At 37.8% G+C, this 24,206-nt stretch overlaps 1 protein-coding gene across 2 annotated transcripts in view; it reads left to right on the forward strand.

Annotated features, from left to right (window-relative positions):
* The window catches only part of LOC149800698 (ras GTPase-activating protein 1-like), a 120,416-nt gene that overhangs the window by 58,204 nt on the left and 38,006 nt on the right, over positions 1 to 24,206 (forward strand). For both annotated transcript variants that reach the window (XM_089954732.1, XM_089954733.1), the window contains 4 exons: positions 1,830 to 2,068; positions 4,608 to 4,684; positions 5,314 to 5,483; positions 19,877 to 20,033. In XM_089954732.1, the coding sequence (XP_089810858.1) occupies positions 1,830 to 2,068; positions 4,608 to 4,684; positions 5,314 to 5,483; positions 19,877 to 20,033 (643 nt within the window). The remainder of the gene's footprint in view (positions 1 to 1,829; positions 2,069 to 4,607; positions 4,685 to 5,313; positions 5,484 to 19,876; positions 20,034 to 24,206) is intronic.

The raw sequence follows: 24,206 nt of genomic DNA on the forward strand, positions 1-24,206 counted from the left end.
CTAGAAATTCCAGATTGTTTGGTATCATTGTAGAGCTACATCTGTCTACCTTTCTGTAATACCACCCACTTTAGTGTATCGTACATGACCTTGACGCTACAGAACTCGGCAGTAGGCTACTACCTCCTGCCATGTAAACTCGTCACCAGGGGTTAATGTGTTAAAGTGACTCTCCAAAACCACTCAATAGAATTTGACCAAATTTGACAGAGCATCCAGGCATGAAGCATTTTCAGTTTTATACAAGTTACATCAATCCATCATCAGATATGGGTGTTGTTTCTAACCAGAAATGAACCAACTTTGAGAAGGTATCCTGGCAGAAACTTCCTTCAAATTTGTTCAAATGATGCCAATTTGGCATCAAATTTGGCCACTATTGCCAAACAGAAACACTGTTAAAGGACTTCTTCCTCTCAACATGATTTGACTAGGTTTGTCAGCAAACATCCTGGCATAGAAACCTGTAAGATTTATTCAAATGATTCCAAATATAGTTGCTTTTTAATAATAGAAAAACCTTGAAACAACTTCTCAGAAACACCTGAACTGAATTCAACCAAATTTGACAGAAGTCATCATTGCATGTAGGTATTTTATAAATGATGTCATTCTGGAATCAGATATGGCCATTGTTACCGAAAGTAGAACTTTTCTTTACAATTTAATTTGACTCATCATTCTGGCCTTTAATATTTGTACAGATAATGAAGCTCCTCTATCAAATGGGCACCATTTTTCAGAACCTTTGACAGAAACAATTCTTGCAAATGGGGCATTCAGATTTGTACAAATAATGCCAATCAGATTAGGCCACTGAAACTTTAAGGGCTGTTCATTTAAACATGGTACCCAGGGAAGGCAGTTCTTAAAAAATATATTCCAGGGTACTTTGATTACACAGTTCGTATGAAGATGATGAGAAAAATTCTAAATTGCATCTATGGGTGATTACCTCACATTAAAAGTGCCTTCCCTGGGTCCCATTTATGTTTTAATGGAACAACCCTAAATACAAAATACTTAAAATGTTGTCTTCTCAAAAACCACTCAACAGAATTTGATCAAATTTGACAGAAAGTATACTGTCATGAATGGCTTCTAAGTTTATACTATGATGTAAACATAATGTCAAGGATGACCACTGTTTCTAAGACATAATATGACCAACTTGAACAGAAAACATCATGGTACAGAGACCTGTGGTATTGGACAAATGGTGCTGATGTTCCATGGAATATGAATGAAGATGCAAGAACTAAAGATCCCCTAAAGCTGTTGTTTTTATAACTTGTACAGTGTACAACTTTGGAATATATTCTCATAGAAGCATCCTGTCGATCCAGATTCTTTGCAAACTAATCTTGACTTCAGCCATTAGGCATGTATCAGCCTGGTGAGCAGTTTCAGGCCCACTTGGGCTCTCATTTTGTATGCTTTTTATTCCTTGTCTCACAACCTCTTTTGCTGATCTATTAATATTCCTTAAATATCATACCAATATATGTGGGATGATAGAATACCTGGCAGTGTTTATTTTTAGGTCTCTGATACCATATATGCTCACTTATAAGTTGAATCAAACTGCAAACAACAAAGATCCTGATCTGCCACAGCATAAAGCGCCTGCCGATCAGGGTCTGTGTAGATTGTTTTGCTGATTACTCCTAACAAACTGCACAGACTCAGAACTGCCAGTGCATTATATGATGGCAGATCTGGATCTGTGCAGTTTTCAGTTGGACTTGACTTATGAGCAAGTACATTTGGTAATTGTGCAAGGTTCTGAAATTTGTAGTTTGATTGACTTAATACTTTGCCTTTTTCAGAAATGGGTAAACTGTCTGAAACAACACTGTGTAAATACACAGTATGCACGTATACAACAGCGGTCATCTGTTCTGAAGGAATTACGAAGTTTAAATATTGAAATATTGGAAGCCCGAAACTTGTCACCAAAGTATTTCTCCCACCCGTACTGTGTTCTCACCTTGAATTCAGTCAAAGTGTGTCGTACCCAGTCCGTCGACATGACCAATCCATACTGGAGTGAAGTCTTCACGCTTGAGTATGTAAATGCACTTTTAAGAATAAGTATGTCTGTCTCACTGCATGTTTGCTAGCCAGACTGCCAGACGTTATTTTAGCTTTTTATGATCTTTTCATTCTCATTCGTTTGCTTAGATTCCATATTGGTCCTTTTTTTCTATATTTCACATTCCATGTCTTTTTTGTTTAAACATCTAAAAATAACAATTACACAATTTTTTTATATGTATATATTGTCTGAGGTTTGATGATGTGAGATACCCACTCCTTATGGTGTTTGGTTATCATTATCTAGGAGATGATCGACCATGAAATTGTCCGAATCAAGCAAACAATAAAATAAAATATGAAATTAATTGATAGAATAACAGAAATCTGAGCTTCGGCTCTAGTTTGTCTTAGCTTTGTCATTTTCTCTACATGACCTTTTGTTAACGTATCTGCCTTACCATTATCGAATTGACTCAATTAAAATTCAGTTATCCCCTCCCAAAAAGAGAGGTTAACCATTACGAGTTGCCAAGTTATTACAAGCCTAGCCTATATGTCAGTCTTAATGTTTACGTGTCACGCTGACCACAACATAATAAACTGTAAAAAATATCTAAAACAGTTTTTCACCATTTTCTCAGACACTCTTTTTATATGTAGGCACACGACTTGTGAATGCTCCATGAGGATTATGCTATTCACCAGTAAGAATTAGCTCACAGAGACTTTGTACTTCATGGCTCAGTAATTTTTTGTTTAAGTTTGAATTTTTTTCAGACACATTTGTTTGCCAAGTCACATCACTTGAGATGTAAATATTTAATGAGGAGCACTACATCGATTAGTGACAATGAGGGTGCTGTGACTTTTGTTTCTTGGTTCAGTTGTTTTGTGTTTAAATTAGCATTAATCTGTTTCTCTAGATTATGGCTTGTCTTTTATCAGTATCTGTGACACTATTGCTAGTGAAGTCAAGTAACTAGGGGATAGAGATGCATCATGATTGTTACAGCCATCAGCCAAAACCAGATCACTGTTAGGTGTATTTCATGGTTCAGTGATGTTTGCTTGCGTGCTAAGTTCCATTAGGTATGGGTTTGTGGTTAACTGTGTTTCATTGACACTGTTGCTTACATAGTCATTTAAAAAAGATGAATCATGAGGAGTAGTACTCAATTTAGTGAGAACTAGTTAATTGTAACCTATTATTTGCATTAGGCATAGTTTCCCAAACACTTATGCCTGCAGATAATTTGGTATGAAGATGCATTATGACAAGTAGGTCATGCTTAAGTCAAAATTAGGTCACTGATATTGATGATACTTAGTTTTATTGTCTTCAGTCTGAACTGTCGTTTAGCTGAGTTACAGCTCCTGAGTGTCAGATACATCCATATTCATTTCCAGACAATATCTCCTAATTGGTATTAAATTTTAGCATGCAGCTTGAGGAGATAATGACAGAAATCAATTGTTGGCATTCCACATCATTTAGTTGAGTCATTCTACTGATTTTTGGACCCTCCCATTTTTATTTCAACACAATAACTCCCTTAATTATTATTGGATTTCAATCCAGTGTGATCTGTAGCTAGAGATTGATGAGATCTTTGCAAAGTTCACTTGTCAACATCCTCCATTATCATTTAGGACAGTTATAAATCTGATTTTCAGACCCATCTATTTCGTTTTTCAATAACATCCTCAGTTGTTATTGGATTTCATCATAATTTGGTTGACTTTGTGAGATTTGGGCCGTCATTGTTATGTATTGCTTGATAGAGCTTAAGCCCGTATTGTCAGAAATATCATTTTTCATTTTTGCACGACAACTTAATTATTAATGGATTTCAGCCATATTGTACAGACATCAGGGGGACATCAGTTGCTGAATTAACACTCTCTCTGTCTCTGTCTCTGTCTGTCCGTCTGTCTGTCTGTCTGTCTGTCTGTCTCTCTCTCTCTCTATATATATATATATACACACACACAGACACACACTATTTAAGGAAAGAGCATCTGATTTTAATACTGTATCATTTAACATTCAGATTTGTAAACACTGACTTCATGACAGTTATGATTCTGTCATGTTAGTACCTTAAAATGGTCACATTGATTTCATAAAATTAATACTTTAAAGTTATCCCATCAATACCTGTAAAATAATGTTCACATTTATACCTTAAAATCATCACATTAATACCTTAAAATGGTCACATTAATAACTTAAAATGGTCATATAAATACCATAAGTTGGCAACTGTTACTTTATTGTGCCTCTTCCTTAGAGCATTTAAATTCTTCTTAGATTCATACTTGACAAAGTAACATGATCTCTTTTTTTTGCCCTTGTGATGCTTTTATTTTCTTGTGGTTTTCTAGACACATTGCAAAACTCGTCTAACCAAACATCAAAAAAATATTTAGATCATTGCAACATAACCAGACGACTTGAAATAAGAGGATGGATATTAACTTTAGCAAAGGAGAGATATCAAAATCATAATTTTTTTTGTCAAAAAATGAAAGGTCGGCTCACATTCCATTGTGTTTTTCATTTTCAGTGATATACCTGGAGATGTACAGTCTTTCACGGTCAAAATTTACAACCAGAGTAAAAGATCAAAAGACACAGAAATAGGTAAGATTCATCTTTAATGCAGATAAGAGTTAAAAATCCAAACATCTTGTAAATTTCTTTTTTAAAAAACATAAGCTATGATGATATTTTGATTTTGTTTTCGTGTCATCAAATTTTTTTTATGCCATCTGATCTCAGAAAGGTTTGGCAGTATTTTGAACTTGATTCTGCAATAAATTTTGAAGAAAATGACCCTACAGAGTATCCTGTAATGAATATACATATAATTATACAAAAAACACTATTCAGTTTAAGGTTTTCCATCTGTTGGTTTACAGCTACTGATATGCATGTTTTAGTTTTAAAACAAATCACATTTTGACCAATACCAGTTGTATAGGGTATTCGTGATATTCATCCACATTGATTTTGTTTCTGTTTTGGGTTTACTTACAATGCACTACGATAGGTTGACCAGCTTTCAGCCTTCCCAAAAACATGCCATTTATTTGACTTAGAGACATAACTTGTAAGACCATTTAGAGTATATTCTACTTCAGTATCCTCAAGGTCAGTAATATCGCACTGTTTACATATATTCCCTGTACATTGATATTGTGAATGCACAATATACCATGTCGCAACTCAAATGGTGATACCATGAACACACTGTATACCTCGTGTTGCAGCTCAGGTTATGATAAAGTTAAAAGATTTGGGAGATGGGGAGAATATGGACAAGTGGCACATGCTGCTTCCCAGCGCTGCAATTCGTGGGGACATTGGCTCAATACGAATGAGGGCTCGGTACTGTCATGAAGTCATCATGCCACAGGAGGAGTACACCAGTTTGAAGGAAGTAAGATTCTACAAAATTTGTTTATTGGAAAGTAAGCTAATATCTTCATTGTAGAACTTCTGTTTGTTGTAAGGAGAGACAGAACCAGTAATTTTAGCAGTGGCACTAAAAGTAAATGTAAATTGAATACAGAATGAATGAAATATGAAATGTTCAAGGAATGTAAAAGAAATGAAAAATGCATTTTTAAAAACATAGCTAAAATGTGGAAATGCAGATCAGTTGATGATCATGAGAATGGAATGAAATGCTAATGCATTACTTTAAATACATTACCCAATGACATTAATGTTAGGAAAATATAAACTTGGCTACCTCCCAAATCCAGCCTTTCTGAAGAGACAGTTTGTTCCTTTCTTCTATATGCCATATAGACAATGGAAAGTAACTCTTACCCATTACCTACCCTTTACTACCACTAGGTGGAACCAGTTTTAAACAATCCCTGTTAACTTAGCTCTGAAGACCACCCAAAATCCTGGGAATATCTTTGGGATTGAAAGTCATCTATCCAGAAAGTCAGTTCATTTGAGAATAGTAGGTTTTTACAACATGGAGGAAACATTATCTTTTACTTTGATTAATATTTGTGTGACTCTTATAGTGTTTATTCTGACCTTTTTTTTCAACATGGTATCATTGGTACATATTTATTGGTTGTTATTAATACTCACTTAATATATATTTCTCCTTCAGATACATTCCTCAATCACATTACATTAGGAATATTAGCCTGCTGCCTCGCAAATCCAGCCCTACTAGAAGATGAAAAATGTCTTTTTCTTTCTATCTCATAGAGACAAAGTGCAATAAACTCTTGCCCATTACCTTCCCTTGCCATTGCCAAGTGTCACCAGTTTTTAGGGTGCAAGGGACAGTTTTTTTTCACAAATTTAATGTTGCATACACCTGCTTAATATAAACATTCATAAAAAATAAAATCATGAGGTCAGAAAGGTCCATATTTTGGATCGGTATAATAAAACAAAACGTAAGAATATCATTCACTTCACCTGACAAGTCATTGGAAATTTATAGAAAAAAGTTAATGCACCCCACCCCCAAATCTTTACATGCATTTTTCTTGTCCAAAGGCCATTTCCCTAGAGATAACATTGTAAAATATTATATACTTAATAGCTTCATGCTTTTCATCCATGCAGTTTTTGAGATAATCTACTTTCCTTGAACCAACATGTCTACTGCTATAAGTGGCTAGCTATGCTTCCTAACACTGTTGGTATGTCATTGGCTACATACTCTGCAGTGACTACATGAGGTGTGCACGCCTCACATCAGTTTCAAGAATAACAATCTGCAAAGACCAAATTCACAAATATATCCATGTCATTAATTATTACACAATAATAGCTCAAAAAGTCGTACCATAGCCTTTAGCTAAGAAATTTGCCAGGGGCCAATTTACGAATCTCTGCCCTGCCACCTTGGCTTCACTGCATTACTGATAAAATCATAAAGTTTACCTCTGACATTCCAAGCCATTTGTGTGTTTAAGTCAAACAATCCAACGTTCCTTTTGGATTTATTGTGTGGAATGATCATTCTGCTGCAGGTTGTATAAATTATTTTTACAATTTCTGCCCTGTTTGGGTCACTATGGCCTTTTGGAGGAAGAATTGAAGAAGTTCAGAGGCAAGCAGCACAGGAGCTGCCCCTCCAACTTGTGGTTCAACCCACACAGGCCCTTCCAACTTGTGGCTCAACCCATACAGGCCCCTACCAGTGCAAAGGGACATTAAGCAGCCATCAGGATGAGAGATCATTTCAGTGAGATATGCACCAGTATTGATCCCAGCCCAACACCAGGAGACAACAGTCAAACCAACCTAGGAGGCAATCGCACAGAGGTGGTAAAAATGTAAATTTCTCCACCATCAAGCCTCCTAACTGTAAATAATGACCTACCCTACCTACTGTCTGCATACAGTATGTCTGTGGATGGCTGACTCCAACGATTTCGGACTCACTGAATTTCCCCATTTCCTCAGAAGTATTGGGTAATCCATGCCATTTGGGTGGTGCTTTGGGTTTCAGTTATCCAGCTCCCACCCTTTTCCTCCTCTCCCCTCTTTAAAATATACAATCAGATCAGAAGAAGGATGTCTTTCAACAACAGGAGATATGGTCACTCATAAAAAAAAAAAAACAGGCAGTGGGTATTGTATAAAGACCATAATCTCTGGTGTTTTACTCACAGCTGTTTCTTATTCAGAAAGTGAACAGCAAGTTGAGTGCAATCATCAACTTGAGTTGCCTCAAATAATTCAGTGCACCTCCAAAATTCAAGATTGAAGACAGCAAGATGAATCTATCTCTCCATCTGAGGGGTCAAGTATGCCATCGGTCTTGATCTGATTAATACATATTTTCACAACCCTGTCTACCCTACATCGGGAATTGATCTGTTCTGCGACTTGGTTCATCTATAGTGATAGCAGCATACCTGGACAACATCTTGCAGAAACACATGGTGAGTTCTATCCTACTCCAGGGCAGGAATGATCTCTCGTTTTTAGATCATCTAGGCTTTCTAGTGAACTGGGAAAAGTCTGACCTCTGTCCATCCCAGATTTGTGTTCGTCTGGGTATGGAGTCATTGATCCACCTCAGTCCAGACTTGTTGACCTTTACAATTTTGCTGTAAGTCTTGTGGAAATTACCCATCAAATATGAACTTATGGAATAAAAGCACAAATTACGGAAATATGATTGTGGTAAAATCTGGATACTGGTTTGTACGTGTTTGATTTGAATCTGGCTTTCATATTAGATTCAGTAGAATTGGTCATTGAACCTGTCTAACTGTACCAGAGTACCTCGAATGCTTTAACTGCACATATTTTGTGATGCAAAATGTCTGCAGGATCTAGCTGTTGTCTTTTTAAAAAAATGGCATCCAACAAGTGAGTGGTCAGGACAAAAGGGACAGTAAACATCTTAAAAAGTTTTTTAATAGCACACAAGAATAAAATTGAATGTTTATATTCTTTTGGGGAAAAGCCTAAAGGGCAACAATTATGTTTAGTGGACATCATGTTGATTTGAGTATGTCACAGGGCAGGAAAAATGATTGCCATTGCCATAGTTTTTTTTAAAGATTATGGCAAGTTGAGAGATATCAAGAAGCCATTGAGCTCTGTAGAGTTTAGAACAGCAGTTTGTGAAATTCTGCTATATGTAGTTAAGATTAAAGCAAACTTTACAAACTTTTGAGTCGAACACAATGTTTATTGTTGGTCCATCAGTCTTGAATCACACTTCTGGACTTTTAAATGCATGTTTACCAGCTTGACAATAGCAGTACATTATATTTGTTACACCTTACTGAAAACTGGCCCAACTTATGCAAAAAAGATTGTCTGCCTTACTGAGATGGTCTTGTTAGGGTTGATGGGTCTGTGAATTTAGTCCGGCTTCCTCATGTTCGTGTAATCAGATTGTCAAACTCGTCAAGTCCATTTCCAACAGAACATGGATTTCAGTAAGAGAGTTCTTGAAACTCCTCGGATTATTCAATGCAGCAGCAAAGTTGATCCCACTCGGCCATCTTTTTATGCACCCCATACAAATGACATTGCTAGCTCAAGGGCACTCCTTTTCTGTGGTAGTAACATATCCTCAAAGACTGGGACACCAAATCACCTGAACTGTGTGTTCCAATTTAGCAGCCTCTACATTGGTGTGACAATCCCCATATCTAGAAGTCATATACATTCCCAGCAGACTCAATGTCTTGGCCATTACTCTATCCACGAGAAGTCAAGTCCTTCACATGGAATGTTCTCTACATCAGTAGGTCTTCACTTGCATCTATGCACTTTGGGAGTGTCCAGTGATCAACCTTTTTGCAACAAGGTGGGAACATGAGTTACCCACCATTGTCTCTCGAGTCCCAGACCCAGAAACTTGGGCCGTGGATCCACTGTCAGTCATTTGGATAGGATTGTGGGCATTTGCCTACCCTCCTAATGTCCTGTTACCAAAACTAATCCAGATTTTATGGGGTCAGACATGCAAGATGGTTCTGATAGCCCCTGTCAGATGGGACAAGTCCTGGGTTACCAATCTACTCGATATAGTGATATATCTACTCGGGAAGATTCCAGCCACAGGTATTCTATATCTGACCGGACCATCTTCATGGGTGTTCTGTCCCTGACCAGAACATCTTAACCATGGTTGGGATCTAACCAGGGCAGCATTACAAGACAAACAATTTAAACCTTTGATTGTGGAGAGAATCTCGAGCAAGAAGGCCCTCCACTCTGTAGGTTTATAGGAGAAAGTGAACCGTTTTCAGGGACTGTTACCATACCAATAACATCGTCCTCCTGAGTACCTCAGTCCCTCAACTGGCCAACTTTTTCTCTGGCTCTTTGAGGAGAAACATTTGGCCCCAATTGCGATCAAAGGCTGGACAGTAACCACAGTTGTCATTCATTGCTGTCTTCTATAGTTCCATAGACAGGTCAAGAGTATTGCTGTCTTTTGTAGACAGGTCAAGAGCATTGCTGTCTTCCAAAGACTGGTCAAGAGCAGCAACTATGCAAGATTCCGTTTGAATATTCAAGCACTACTTGAACTGTACAGAGATAAGTTGTGGCATGTGCAAGCAACTCTTCCTTCTGGTGAAAGTCTGGAAACAAGATATCACCAATAAAACCCTTGCTTCATGGCTGAAAAGGGTTATATACTCAGAGTACAATGAGGTCTCAAAAGATCTGAGTGACCTGCTGAGAATATTTAAGGTAGGAAACATTATTAGGTCTTTAAGTTTGTTCTTGCAGTCGAAATAAGTGAGTTTTGAGAGCACTCTTGAATGGGATTATTGTGTCTTTATGTCTAAGATCAGTGGGCAATTCATTCCACGTTGCTGGGCCTTGGTATGCAAAAGAACGCTGTCCATATGACTTTGTTTTCATAGTGGGAATTATGAGTATATGATTGTCAGAAGAGGAGCGTAAGTATCTTGCTGGTGTGTACACATGGGTGAGGTCGGATAGGTATGTTGGACTAGAGTCCATCAGTGAAACGTAGCACAGAGAACAAATTTTGTGTTTGATTCTGGATCGAATGGATAGCCAGTGTAGGCTATAGAGCAGCAGGGAGGTGTGCCCTGATCATGGTACTCTAAGTATGATCCGAGCAGCTGTGTTTTGAACTTTTTGAAGTTTCTGGAGCAGATATTGAGATGAACCAGACAGAATTGAGTTACAATAGTCCAGTCTTGAAAGTACTAATGAACACACAAGTGTTTTAGTGGCATCAGCTGAAAGATATTTGTGAACTGAGCTAATGGGTCTCAGCTCAAGATATGCAGCCATGCATATGTTCATGACATGTTGATGCAATGTGAGAGTACTGTCCAGAGTAACACCTAGGTTTCATACTGACTGTGTGAATTTAATGTTGGTGTTGCTGATATTTATTGTTTGAGGTAAAGGATGTGAATGAGAAAGTCTTTGTGTTGTGATCAGAATGGCCTCAGCTTTATCATCATTCATCTGCAGCTTGTTACATGTCATCCATGATTTCACATCCGAAATGCACCTCTCTACACCTTGGATGGTAGCATTGACTTCAGTTGGGTGGCTAGACTTGTATATTTGGGTGTCATCAGTGTACAGTTGGTGAGACACTGGATGATAATCTATGACACTTGAGAGCGACTGGGTGTATACAATGAAGAGAACAGGTCCAAGAACAGACCCCTGTGGAACACCACAACATAGATCAACTGGGCTGGAGTGTATTCCATTTGCAGTACAATCTGTGTCCTGTTGACCAAGTAGGACTTCAACCACAGTAAGACTGTATCATGAATGCCAAATACATGCTGGAGACGGTGAAGTAATATATCATGGTTTATTGTGTCAAATACTGCAGACAAATCAAGGAGGGTGAGGACTGTAATCTTTCCGCTATCCAACGCAGAGAATATGTCATTAACTACTTTTAGAAGAGTAGTTTCAGTACTGTGGCAAGGGCGATATGCAGATTGTACATTGCTAAAAAGACTGTTTGAATTCAGATGAGTAACAAGCTGGGATAGAACAACCTTTTCTAAGATTTTCGATATGAATGGCAGATTAGAAACTGGGCGATAGTTCTTTAAATCGTTATGGTCTAGTGTTGGTTTCTTCAGCAGAGGCTTTACAATGGCAGTTTTGAAAAATGATGGGAATTACCTTGATGAGAGAGAGGTATTAATAACATCAGTTAGTGAAGGCAATACTGGATCAAAGCACTCAAGCAGCAGTGATGTTGGAATTGGATCAAGTTCAAATGACTTTGGTGCACTCTTCATCAAGATTGTACGTAAGAAATCCATAGAGAGAGGTTGAAATGCTGCTAATGGTTTGCCGCTCAAATTCTGTATCCCAACTGTATGGTGACGATGAGTCAATTGAAATTGTGGTGTCAAGCTTATCTCTAATGGTTTATACTTTGTCACGGAAGAAATTTGCAAACATGTCCAGCAGGTCAACTGGAGAGAAGGTAGTTGGAAGTGCTGTAGATTTGTTTCTTAACATTAGCTTGTTGGTAATCTCGAAGAGCTTTTTGCAGCTTGAACTTTCCATGATCTTAGTAGTATAGTGGGCTGATTTCGCTGCATGGGCTATATTTGTGACATTCTTCTTAGCAGCATCATACATTTGCTTATGAATAGTGAGTGTGGTGAAAAGCCAAAGCCTCTCAGCTTTACAGCGGTCTCTTTTAGCAGTGCGAAGCTGGTCCCTAACACTGCTATACCATGGAGAACACTTTTGAATTGATACTCTGCACTTGGTAGCTGGGGCATGTTTGTCGAGCAATGAACACAGGCAGTTATCAAGTTGTTCTGCTGTAGGAGGTAAGCAAGTTGTTAGGTTTGCTTGGATGTCATGCATTAGTTTGGTTCTATTTATCATATGGAGGTTTCTCTTAGTAGCAGATAAAGGTGGAGGATTAGGGACTGATACGTCAAGATGGCATATAATGCAGAGGTGATCTGATGCAAGGTCATGGGATACCAGGGAGGACCGTAGAATGTTATCATCAGGTCTATAAAGAATCCAGTCTAAAATGTGACCATGTTTATGGGTGGGTTGGTTAACTGACTGTTTGAGGTTGAGAACATTAATGAAATCTATGAGTTTTGATGTGTTTGGGTTTCCGGGACAGTCAAAGTGAAAGTTGAAATCTCCAAGAATAATCAGGTTGCCACCTATCGAATTTCCATATTCCAGAAGATTCGGAAACTGCTCCAAAAAGAGAGTTTCAGCCAGCTTGTTTTTTCTACTAGGAGGAGGGTGGTATTGGCAGAAAAAATGGACAGACCTTTGCTCCAGTGTGAGTGTGGTTTGGACTAGTTCAAACGATGTGTGGTCGAAATTGAATGTTGTGGTGTGGTTAAGATGTTTGATCATGGAGTTCTTTGTGATGACAGCAATTCCACCTCCACGAGAGTTACGGGGGAACAACTTGATGGAGTAACCAGTGGGTGTTAGATCCGCACACTTGGGCTCATCGCTTGATGTTTTTAGCCATGTTTCTGTCAGGAAAAAGACGTCAATATTCTGGTCGTTGATAAAATTAACTATTTCTGTGCACTTTTCCAGTGGTCCTTCTGACTGGGCATTGAATAAGCAATATGCAGAGGTATCTCTTGGATAGTTGACAAATTAATAGGGATTTGAATTTGGTTATCTAAATTAACAGTCAAATTTTTTTAAAAATTGAGCCAAAATAAGGGAGATAACTGGAATTCTTCCTGTTCTATGCCGGCCAGCTTTCGCTTCTGTTTACATTTTGGTAATGATGAATGTAGTCCCAGTTCGTTTAGCCTAGAGCACAATGTAGTGTGGAGAGCCAAGGAGTGATCATTTAAAGCAATTAATGAGGGTCCATCATAGCATAAACGGGTTGACTGGCGAGTATCACGTGATGGCGGTTTGTTCAAAAACAGTGGAGCAAGACAGCTGAGAAAAAGTCTAATTGTTCTCATTTCCAAAACAAGGAGATGAAGAAACACATACGAATTGAACAGCCAATACATAATGAACACAATAACGTAGATGAAGACGGGCAACAAGTACAAATATCATGAAAATGGCAGATAAAAACGGAACAGCTGCTTCAAGCTGGTTAAGCCTTAGCAGCCATCTTGTCAAATGACCACATGACCTATTTAAAACAATCAACACAACCTATTAGCTTCAATGGATTCACCATTGAAATCTTGTAGGCAAGAAGATTTAAGTGTGTGTGTGTGTTTGTGATTTGGATTTTGAATGTAGCTTTAACAGTTTTTCAGTCATATCACTACGATGTCTACGTTGTGGCAGTTTATAGTGATGTCTAGCACTGGGGTATCATGCCGCGGACATGTAGCATGATGTGTCCCACCCAGTGACATTATCCTGACACCAGGCCAACCAGTCCCAACATTAACATCTTAATGCTGAGTGCCAAGCAAGGCAGCTGTTTGTACCATTTTTGTAAGTCTTTGATATGACTCAGCCGGGGATTGAACCCACGACCTCCCGCATCTGAGGTGGACGCTCTAACGACTAGGCCACCGGAGCAGTTGAAGATTTAAGTATTTTTCTTCCTAACCATATGAAAGGTTCACACATCAATTGATCCTAAGCTGTGTTCTGCCCAGTGAGAGTAACTTTCCCCTGCATGTCTGAAGCTTGTTCTTTGGGCCTATAAGTCTAGGCACACTGTGTTTTCATCAGATCTTGATGAACCATTTCACCATTCCTTCATGTCATACAATGCTGTTCAGGCTGCCAACTATCTTCTCTAGCTAGCCAGTCAGTCCTACCTGTCTCATGACCAGAGAGCCATCGCAGTAGTGAATTGTTCTTCATATGAGTCGGTAGTGCTGTTGGATGTGGAACCACGCATGTATCAGACTAACAGATCCATCCATTTTGTTGCACTTTCTGCATGGATGATTGTGAAACTGAGCAGTCAATAAACTGCCCAAGCAACAGCCAGGAATGTCAGCCTACTAGCAACTGAACTGACTGTCCAGCCAGAAGTTGCGCCAACCATCCAGCCATCTTTCCATATTGACAAAACTTGCTCAGATTTTTCAACCAGAATTTTTATTTACAGCTTATCTCCTGGAATGATACTGTGATACATTAAGGCAGGCATATAAAACTTCCTCAGGAACATCGAGTTTATCAAATAATATTTCTCTCTAATGTTATCGATTAACAAAGTCGCAGAGTCAGCTTTCAACATGAAGCACATTAAAGCAAGAAAGTTCCAGATCTGATTCTGCCCAGACCCCTTTTAATTCACCCCATGTAAATGGCATTGCTAGCCCCTTTTCTGGTCAACTCAATCAGACAACAACAATTATTCCAGTGTCTGTAGCATACAAAAACATTGGTCTATAGCAGGGATCCCTAGAAAAGAAGGCTATAATCAAGGGTTTTCATGTCTGGAAGGACCTACTCTAAAGTTGACAAATCAGTACTCGTGGTCAACCTTAAATGGGGGACCAAGTCACCCAACCTTTGTTGTCTGATTTAGAATTTCAATCCTGCTGCACCCAGCTGAATATAACTACAAATTGGACATATTCCCAACAGGTTCAATGCTCTTTTTGACTCAGTCCTTCATATAGAATGGTCAGTTCATCCATTTATCTTTCATGAAATTTGCATACTTTGAGGGCATCCAGTGTTTGCAAAAAGCTGTAACCACAAACTGTCCAGCTTTGTCTTCATGGTCCTGAACCCAGAAGCCTGGGCAGTCTATGTACTATCAATAAGTTGGGATGTGTTATGGGCCATTCTCTTTACCTCCCTCCCCAATGATTGTAGGACCAACAGTAATAGAGAAATTGAGTGGTCAGAACTGCATATTGATTCTAATAGCCCTTTTCAGGTGAAAAAGGTTGTGGGTCAGTATAATACTCATTCTAGTGATAGACATGGCCAGAAAAATCACATTGAAGCAGAACTTCTCAGACCTGTTCAAACAGCCATGATCACAGGTATTTCTTCCCTTATGGACTGGCTTAGTTGGCAGAGCTCTGCAAAATAGGGAGTTTCAACTTAGATTGTAGAGAAAATCTTGTGAACTAGGAAACCCTCAACTTTGAAGATTTATGAGAAAGAGTGGCATGTGTTCAGTGACTGGTGCAAATTCAACATTTACCCATTGGGTGTCTCAATTCGCTGGGCTTATTGTTTCTTTTGCTGGCTGTTCAAAGAGAAATTTTTTAACTCAGTAACTGTTGAAAGGTACCAATCTCTGATTTCCAACACTTTAAGCCATTATGGCAAGGGAACATTGGTGATGATAATGATCTATCAGAACTACTAGCCAATTTTGACTTGAATAAAGTCCCTCACCTTGTTTCCATAATTGAATCTCCTATACATTTTTTAAAGGCTTAGTTTAGATAAATTCTAGCCATTAGCCAGAACCTCACTGAAAATACTATTGTACAGATGTACTTTCTGATAGCCTTAGCTTTGGCATGCAGGGTGGGTAAGTTACAGGTCCTTTCAAATGACTCTAACTATCGCCATATTAGATCAGATGATTCTGGAGTTCGATTGACAAAATCAGACTATATATATAGTGAGAGAAGGGATCATTTCAGACCCTGTCTATGCCTTCAAGACATTTGAAGTGTTTGATGCAAGACATAATAGAAGCTGTTGGCTAGCATGCACAGTCAACCTTTTTGAGTTTTTACTACTGGGAATAATCTTTGCAGAGACAAGATTTGAATCTGGCAGATCAAGTGACATCAGCACAGCCTCCTCTTGGGCAGTACTTTAGTACTTTCACTGGTTTTGCAATCCAGTCATTCTTCCTGTGACAAGTCACCAAAATACTATGCTCAGCTTTACCTTCCTCATTTTACCTATTCTCCTAATAATAATGTGATGGGTGAATGCATTTAAAGGAGGAAAACAAATTCTTTGCACTAAATTGTTTCTCCAAGAATACTTATGCAATCATATTACAGTTAATCCCTCCCGACATCCTCATTAATGGATGTATTGCTCAACTTAAAACTGGTACAACCTAATGGTGGCCAAGGACATGTAGTGGGTAAGAGTTTCTTCCCTTTGTATACATGATGCATAGATATAAAAGACAAAATTTTCATCTTTGGGGTTTGCTGGATTTTGGGAGGATGACAGTACATTTTTTAATGTTTATATGATTATGTAATTATTCTCAGTGAAACATAATTTACTAAAAATCTTGCTTTCATGAATGGATTTAAAAATTGATTATTTCAAGCTGCCACTAGAATTAAATGGTTGAAAGACCTGTTGCATGGTAATCATCATCAGATTCTTTATACAATGAATGACCCTTTTCAAGTTGTGATATTGTTCTTGATGTGGCAGACATAAAAGACAGATGTGATGACATCATCACTGATAGTTTTACCTGTGTTATCTTCATTTGAACACAGTAAGAAATTTGATGACAAATTCTCGACAAGTATATTTTTATATTTACTTCAATTACAGTTATATTTTATTCTGAGTTAAATTATGTCTTTTGTATTTGCATTTTTGGTTTCATTAATGCACACGTGAATAAAACAAGATATAAAGCCAATAGTTCTCTTCCTTTACCAGTTTTAACTTCGGCAGATCCATTTTCATTTCATTCCAAATGAGCGAAAATAAAAGGAAACAATGGATGAAAGTGATAAATGCAAAATCGGAATGCATTTTTTGAGACCTTAAATGAAAAATAAGATGATATTGAAATTTAACCATGAATGCAAGCAGAAACTAAATGGAATGCAAATTGGTAAAATTACATGTTTCAGGTTCTGTAGCAGTCACATTTTTCCGCAAAGCTGGCAGTAGTTTTGTTTTATTAAGGATTTTTCATTCCTTTGTGTGCTTAACACAGAGACTTCGACAACTTGTTAACACAGTGAATACTAGACATCAGTTATGACTTAGGGATCACTTTTCCAATTGCTTCATTCTTGTTGCTATTGAATGTTTGCATTTTTTGTTGTATGTACAGTCATAAAACTTGATGGATGGGTTCAGCTTCACCACAGGCAAAAGTAGAACAAAGTAACTTAATTCTCATGCTCCAGTGATTCTGTAAATTTTTGTGCCTGTTTCTTGGCACTGTTTTGTATACAGTTATCTTGTTGGGTGGTTAGCATGCTGGACTCGTGACTGAAAGGGTGTGAGTTGAGATCATACCATCTGATCAGACTTGGCTGGCTACCATGATGTGACCTCGGGTAAGGCAATACAGAACTACTTGTGTTTCTGTGCTGTAGGACACCAAATCAACAACAACAAAAGAAATCTGGCTGGGTACTGCTCAGCGTGAGCAAAAAAGAAGGTCACAATAAATTACTTTTCCTGTCATTGTCAATACATTGTTTTTGCATTTAGTTTGTTTGCACAGACCACTTTTTCATGGTTGTATTTAGTTCAGGTAGTTGTGAAAATCCCACTAAAAATTGAAAATTTTCCCCCAAAAAGCTTTTGAATCTTTGCAGGCATAATCATGCCAAAAAGTTTTGATCCAGTACAGTGTTTCTTGTGAAGTATGTTTGAAAGTGATGATAGCTGAAGAATGCCTAATTACCATTAAGTTTCTTTACCAAAATGATTATGTTTAATTGCATTCCACTGAATCTGATGAGACATATTCATTACATTAAAGAAATTGCATCCTTAGTTCACCTAGCTTTGGCATTCCTAAGGTACCATCGCTCTTGAAAGAACTGAAAATATTGTCAACAATTCGACAAGTGCAGCCAGTAATTTGTGTCTGGATTTACCTGATAATGAAATAGACATCAGAGTAAAGATAGAAACTGTTTCAGAATATGCTGCCTAATTCTTGAAAACTTGTTCCGCAGTTTTCCTGTTGATACAGCTAGAACAGAGCTCAATGGCACTGGTTGTTAGGACAGTAAGGCACCATCCCCCCCCCTCATACATACCAGGGTCGGGGCCCCGAGTGGCAGAGTGGTCTACAGCGCTCTCTGTTACGGATCACTGCCATCTCACCTCTGTGTAGGTTCGAGTCTTGGATTCGGTCATTGTGGATATGTGAGCAAGCTTGCCAGTAGCTTCTCGAGGGTCGGTGGTTCTTTCCGGGTTTCCCGGGTTCTTCCTTCACCATTAATACTGGCTGCCATGTATAGCCTATCATGTGCTGAAAAATAGCGTTAAACCCTACAACAACAACAACAACATACCAGGGTCAAGGTCTTATATTATTAGACTGCCATTATATAATTTACTATCAGATCTTAATCTACGTTATTTTGTTCTATTCATGGATCAACATTGGAACATAGGCACTAATGATGCTATACTGCTCCGGTGGCCTAGTGGTTAGAGCATCTGCCTCGGAACCAGGAGGTCATGGGTTTGAACCCAGGCTGAGTCATACCAAAGACTTACAAAAATGGTACTAATAGCTGCCTCTGTGGGCGTTCAGCATTAAGAGGTTAGTGTTAGGATTGGTTGGCCTGGTGTCAGGATAATGTGACTGGGTGGGACATCATGCTACATGTCTGTGGCATGATGCACCAGTACTAGACATCACTTTAAACTGCCACACTGCAGACATTGTAGCGATATGACTGAAAAATTGTTAAAGCTACATTAAAAATCCTAATCACACACACACATAAACACTAATGATGCTACATGATCTTCATGTTTATGTTGACTCATGATTCCTTGTTATACTTTCAAAGAACAAGTCTGTACTGGATGTGGTGTTGGAGAGTATTCATTTCATTTGAACATTTATGTGACAGCAAAGTTCAGACATTCAGTTATTTTTTCAAACAACTTAAGGATGGATATATCAGTGATTGACTATGGTAGAAATGCAACTGATTTTTATTTTTAATTTTTTTTTACTAGCATGTGTTTAACAAAATTTTTAAACATGAGGTGAAGAAAAGAACTTAAATTTTCATATTGTAACCACTTACAAGTGGGATACATTATAACACTCTTGTTCATATTTAGTTACTTTTTTGCCTAATGACTTTGACTAGATTGGCCCCCTCTTTTTTCATTATCAGAGGAGGATAGTGCCCAGATTTATCAAATCCTTGCGGCAACCAGCTTTATTTATGTGCCGTCATGAAACTAAATGGGTTGGAGGATAATAACCCTATATTTCATGCTCCTATAATCACATTTCATTTAACTCCAAAAAAAATTTTTTTTTTTTAATGTAACTGATTTAATAAATTGATGATAACACATGCGTTTTTCTCTTACCTTAAGTTGAACTTGAGCAGACTTGTATATACTCTAGTGTCAGTTATTTTATTACATTTCATTAGTTAGGTGTATAATCAGTGTTTTATAAGTCTTCTTTGTTTGCAGGTTGTACTGAATGACTTTGGTCATATTCTTCAACTATCCAATGTGTGTGGAAATGATAGAGTGGTGTTAGCCAGAGCCTTGCTGAATCTATTCAGACATGAACGACAAGTTCGAGTTCTACTTAAGAATATGAATGATTATGAGATAGCCAAAGAGGGTGAGTATAAATGCAGTAAAATGTTTCTTAGTCAGCCATCATTGTGTGAGATAGCTAACAAGGGTGAGCATACATGCAGCCAAATGTGCATTAGTCAGCCATAATTGTATGAGTAGCTAATGAGGGCAAGGACACGTGCAGTCAGGTCAGCTTTAAGCAACCACCTTGGTATGATGGTACAAAATAGTTAAGAAGGGTGATTAAACATGCAGCCAGACCTGTCTTAAGCAAGCACCTAGTTATGAAATTGTTATGGAGGGTTATTACATGTGCAGCTAGAACTGTCTTAAGCAACCACCTTGGTATGAAATAGTTAAGGAGGGTTATTATACATGCAGCTAGAACTGTCTTAAGCAACCACCTTGGTATAAAATAGTTAAGAAGGGTGATTAAATATGCAGCCAGACCTGTCTTAAGCAACCACCTAGTTATGAAATAGTTATGGAGGGTTATTACATGTGCAGCTAGAACTGTCTTAAGCAACCACCTTGGTATGAAATAGTTAAGGAGGGTTATTATACATGCAGCTAGAATTGTCTTAAGCAACCACCTTGGTATAAAATAGTTAAGAAGGGTGATTAAGTATGCAGCCAGACCGGTCTTAAGCAACCACCTAGTTATGAAATAGTTATGGAGGGTTATTACATGTGCAGCTAGAACTGTCTTAAGCAACCACCTTGGTATGAAATAGTTAAGGAGGGTTATTATATATGCAGCTAGAACTGTCTTAAGCAACTACTTGGTATGAAATAGTTAAGGAGGGTGATTACACATGTAGCCAGACCTGTCTTAAGCAACCACCTTGGTATGAAATAGTTAAGGAGGGTGATTACACATGTAGCCAGACCTGTCTTAAGCAACCACCTTGGTATGAAATAGTTAAGGAGGGTGATTACACATGTAGCCAGACCTGTCTTAAGCCACCACCTTGGTATGAAATAGTTGAAGTGATTACACATGCAGCCCGACCTGTCTTAAGCAACCACCCTTGTATGAGATCAAGAAAGATGGTGAGCATACATGCAGTTAAAACCTGTCTTAGATAGTCACCTTCGGGTAGTGAGAAATGTGACCTTTAAAGATAGGTGATGGCTTAAGAGATGATTATTTTAAGGTTGTTGATTTCTTAATGCAGGTGACCTTGTACACATGTTTGCCTATTAAAACTTATTTGAAGTAAATTTGGTCGTTATAAAAAATTGTCTTCTTAAATGCATCTTTTAGAGTATCAGTAAACATGTTTAATGTAATTCAGTTTAAACCATAGGGCTTATGTTATTGTTCTTCTGATTACTTCTGACAAACTTCATGGATCCAGATCTGCCAGCACATTATGCAACAGCAGGGTCAATGCAGTTTGCAGTTAGATCCAGCTGATATACAGGTAGTTAATTCCATCATGGCTTTGCTCACTAAATGATACCCTTCTACAAAATAAGCCATTTTTTCATTTCTAAATAATATGCATGCATGCCATCATATATTTATGGACAGATAGATTGATGTGTGTATGTAAATAATATGAAGTATGTATATATGGATGTATGTAAATAATGTGGAGTATGTATGGATGTATGTAAATAATATGGAGTATGTATGGATGGATGGATGTAAATAATATGGAGTATGGATGTATGTAAATAATATAGAGTATGTATGGATGGATGGATGTAAATAATATGGAGTATATATGTAAATGCTATGGAATATTTATGGATGTATGTAAATAATATGGAGTATGTATGGATGTATGTATGTAATTAATATGGAGTATCTTTGGATGTATGTAAATAATTTGGAGTATGTTTGGATGTATGTAAATAATATGGAGTATGGATGTATGTAAATAATATGGAGTAAGTATGTATGGATGTATGTAAATAATATGGAGTAAGTATGTATGGATGTATATAAATAATATGGAGTATGTAAGTATTGATGAATGTATGTGAATAATATGAATTGTATGGATGTTTGTAAATGATGTGGAGTTTGTATTGATGTATGTAAATAATATGAAGTATGTATGTAAATATGGATGTATGTAAATAATATGGATTATGTATGAATGTTTGTAAATAATATGAAGTATGTATGTAAATATGGATGTATGTAAATATGGACAAGTATGTGCAGATGTATGTAAATAATATGGATTATGTATGAATGTTTGTAAATAATATGGAGTATGGATGAATGGGTGTATATAAATAATATGGAATATGTATGGATGGATGGATGTATGTAAATAATATGGAGTATGTATGGATGTATGTAAATATGGAGTATGTATGCATGGATGTAAATAATATGGATTATATGTGGATGTATGTAAATATTATGAAGTATGTATGTATATATGGATATATGTAAATAATATGGAGGAAGTATGTGTGGATGTATGTAAATAATATTGAGTAAGTATATCTGTATGTTTGTAAATAGTATGGAGTATGTATGTATGGATGTGTTTAAATAATATGGAGTCTTTGATCGATGGGTGTATGTAAATAATATGAAGTATGTATGTATGGATGTATGTAAATAATTTGGAATATGCATGTGTGGATGGATGTAAATAATATGAAAAATGGTTGGATGGATATAAATAATATGCATGCATGCCAGTATGTATGCACGGATATATGTTTAACCCTTTGGAATGAAATGCCCAAATGTTCATGCAAGAAATACAATATTATAAGACACATTGAAAGTGCTAATGATAAACTTTGTCCTAGACTATGTTCATGTTATGAAACAATATTGATATTAGAACTGGCTTTAATCAGTAATCTGGATACAATATTATAAGTGAATGCATTATGCTGAGACGTCTAGTCTCTGACTAGCTACAGAGCACACTCCCCTGCATGGCTCCTTTATTCTTCTCCCCCTCTCTCCACCCCCTCCCACAGGATCCTGTATGCAACTTCAAGTTAAAATACTGGAGACATTGGAACTTATGGCTAATTTGCTTGTCACCATAGCCTTGTATGGCGATCTGTTCTCAGCAGCCTTCTTCAGCCTTTTGAAGGAGGAGAGATAGTGCCACAGCAATTGCTGGAGGTAGTTTCCAGAACATCTAGGCATGCCCTAGCCTTGTCCATGGTGCTGTCAGCAGAGCTGCTCCACCTGTACGAAAGTGTTGCTCTGGACACTTCTAAAACCTTCATGAGCACAAGGAGCATAATAAGAACCTGCTTTGGGCTTCTTCTTTAGAGATCCACATTGGAAGGCTCAATTTCTTTCCAGCCTCTGAAGACATGAAGGACCAACAACACTGGTCCCACACATCTGCTTCTGGCCCGTCAAAACTGGCTTGTAGGTGCATTTATCATGATCATCCCACTCCCATCAGTGAAGATCTTTGAATGGATGCAGCCCCAGTCCAAGAAGAAAACCCAGTCCAAACTTTCCATTACCCATCAGGTGCTTGATGGTTCACTGGAAAGGACCAGGGAGGAAGTTTTGGGGCTTCTCTACCTTTTCTGAAAGGTGGAGATGGAGCAAATTTAAGGACTTGCTCCCTTTCATGTAGTGCATCCTGCATCCATCATTTACCGTAGGTGGTCAATCAGCCATCTTTTCAAAGGCCTGGTTGAGCATATTGGGTAACGAGTGAACTCTGTTTATAATAAATGGAGGATACGGCTTCCCACCATGCTTTTTCACCAGTCAGATCTGGTTTTGTTAGGGGATGAGGTATACTCCCTTCTCTATAAGGGCTCTGTGGAGAGGTTGTTAAATTACCAGTCTCCTTGATTTTCCTGGTATCAGACAAAAGGAATAAAAGTTTTGCCTGATTATTAACCTTTCCACTATAAAGAAGTTCCTTCATGAGGAACTGCTCAGGATGGAGACCAAGCCTTAGTCAAGATTGCCATAAGGCTGGCTGAGCGGTTGGTCTCCATTGACCTCTTGAGACCTCCATGATACATACTTTTACATCCAATTTTTACCTTCTCACAGGAAGTATCTCTGCTTTTGTCTTGACAGAAAAACCAATTTTGCACTTGTTCATTTGGTAAAGCTTTTGAACCTGTAGCCTTTACCAGAGTAATGGGAGTAGTTGCCACCTACTTAAGGTCATTGAGTTCATTATCCTCCAGTATTTTGATGACAAGCTGCAATGACCACTTAGAGTCCCTCATTCAAGATCTGTTTCGCTGA

The sequence above is a fragment of the Sinohyriopsis cumingii genome, chromosome 4, assembly GCF_028554795.1.
Source record: "Sinohyriopsis cumingii isolate HCF-2022 chromosome 4, ASM2855479v2, whole genome shotgun sequence".
Taxonomy (NCBI): Eukaryota; Metazoa; Mollusca; class Bivalvia; order Unionida; family Unionidae; genus Sinohyriopsis; species Sinohyriopsis cumingii.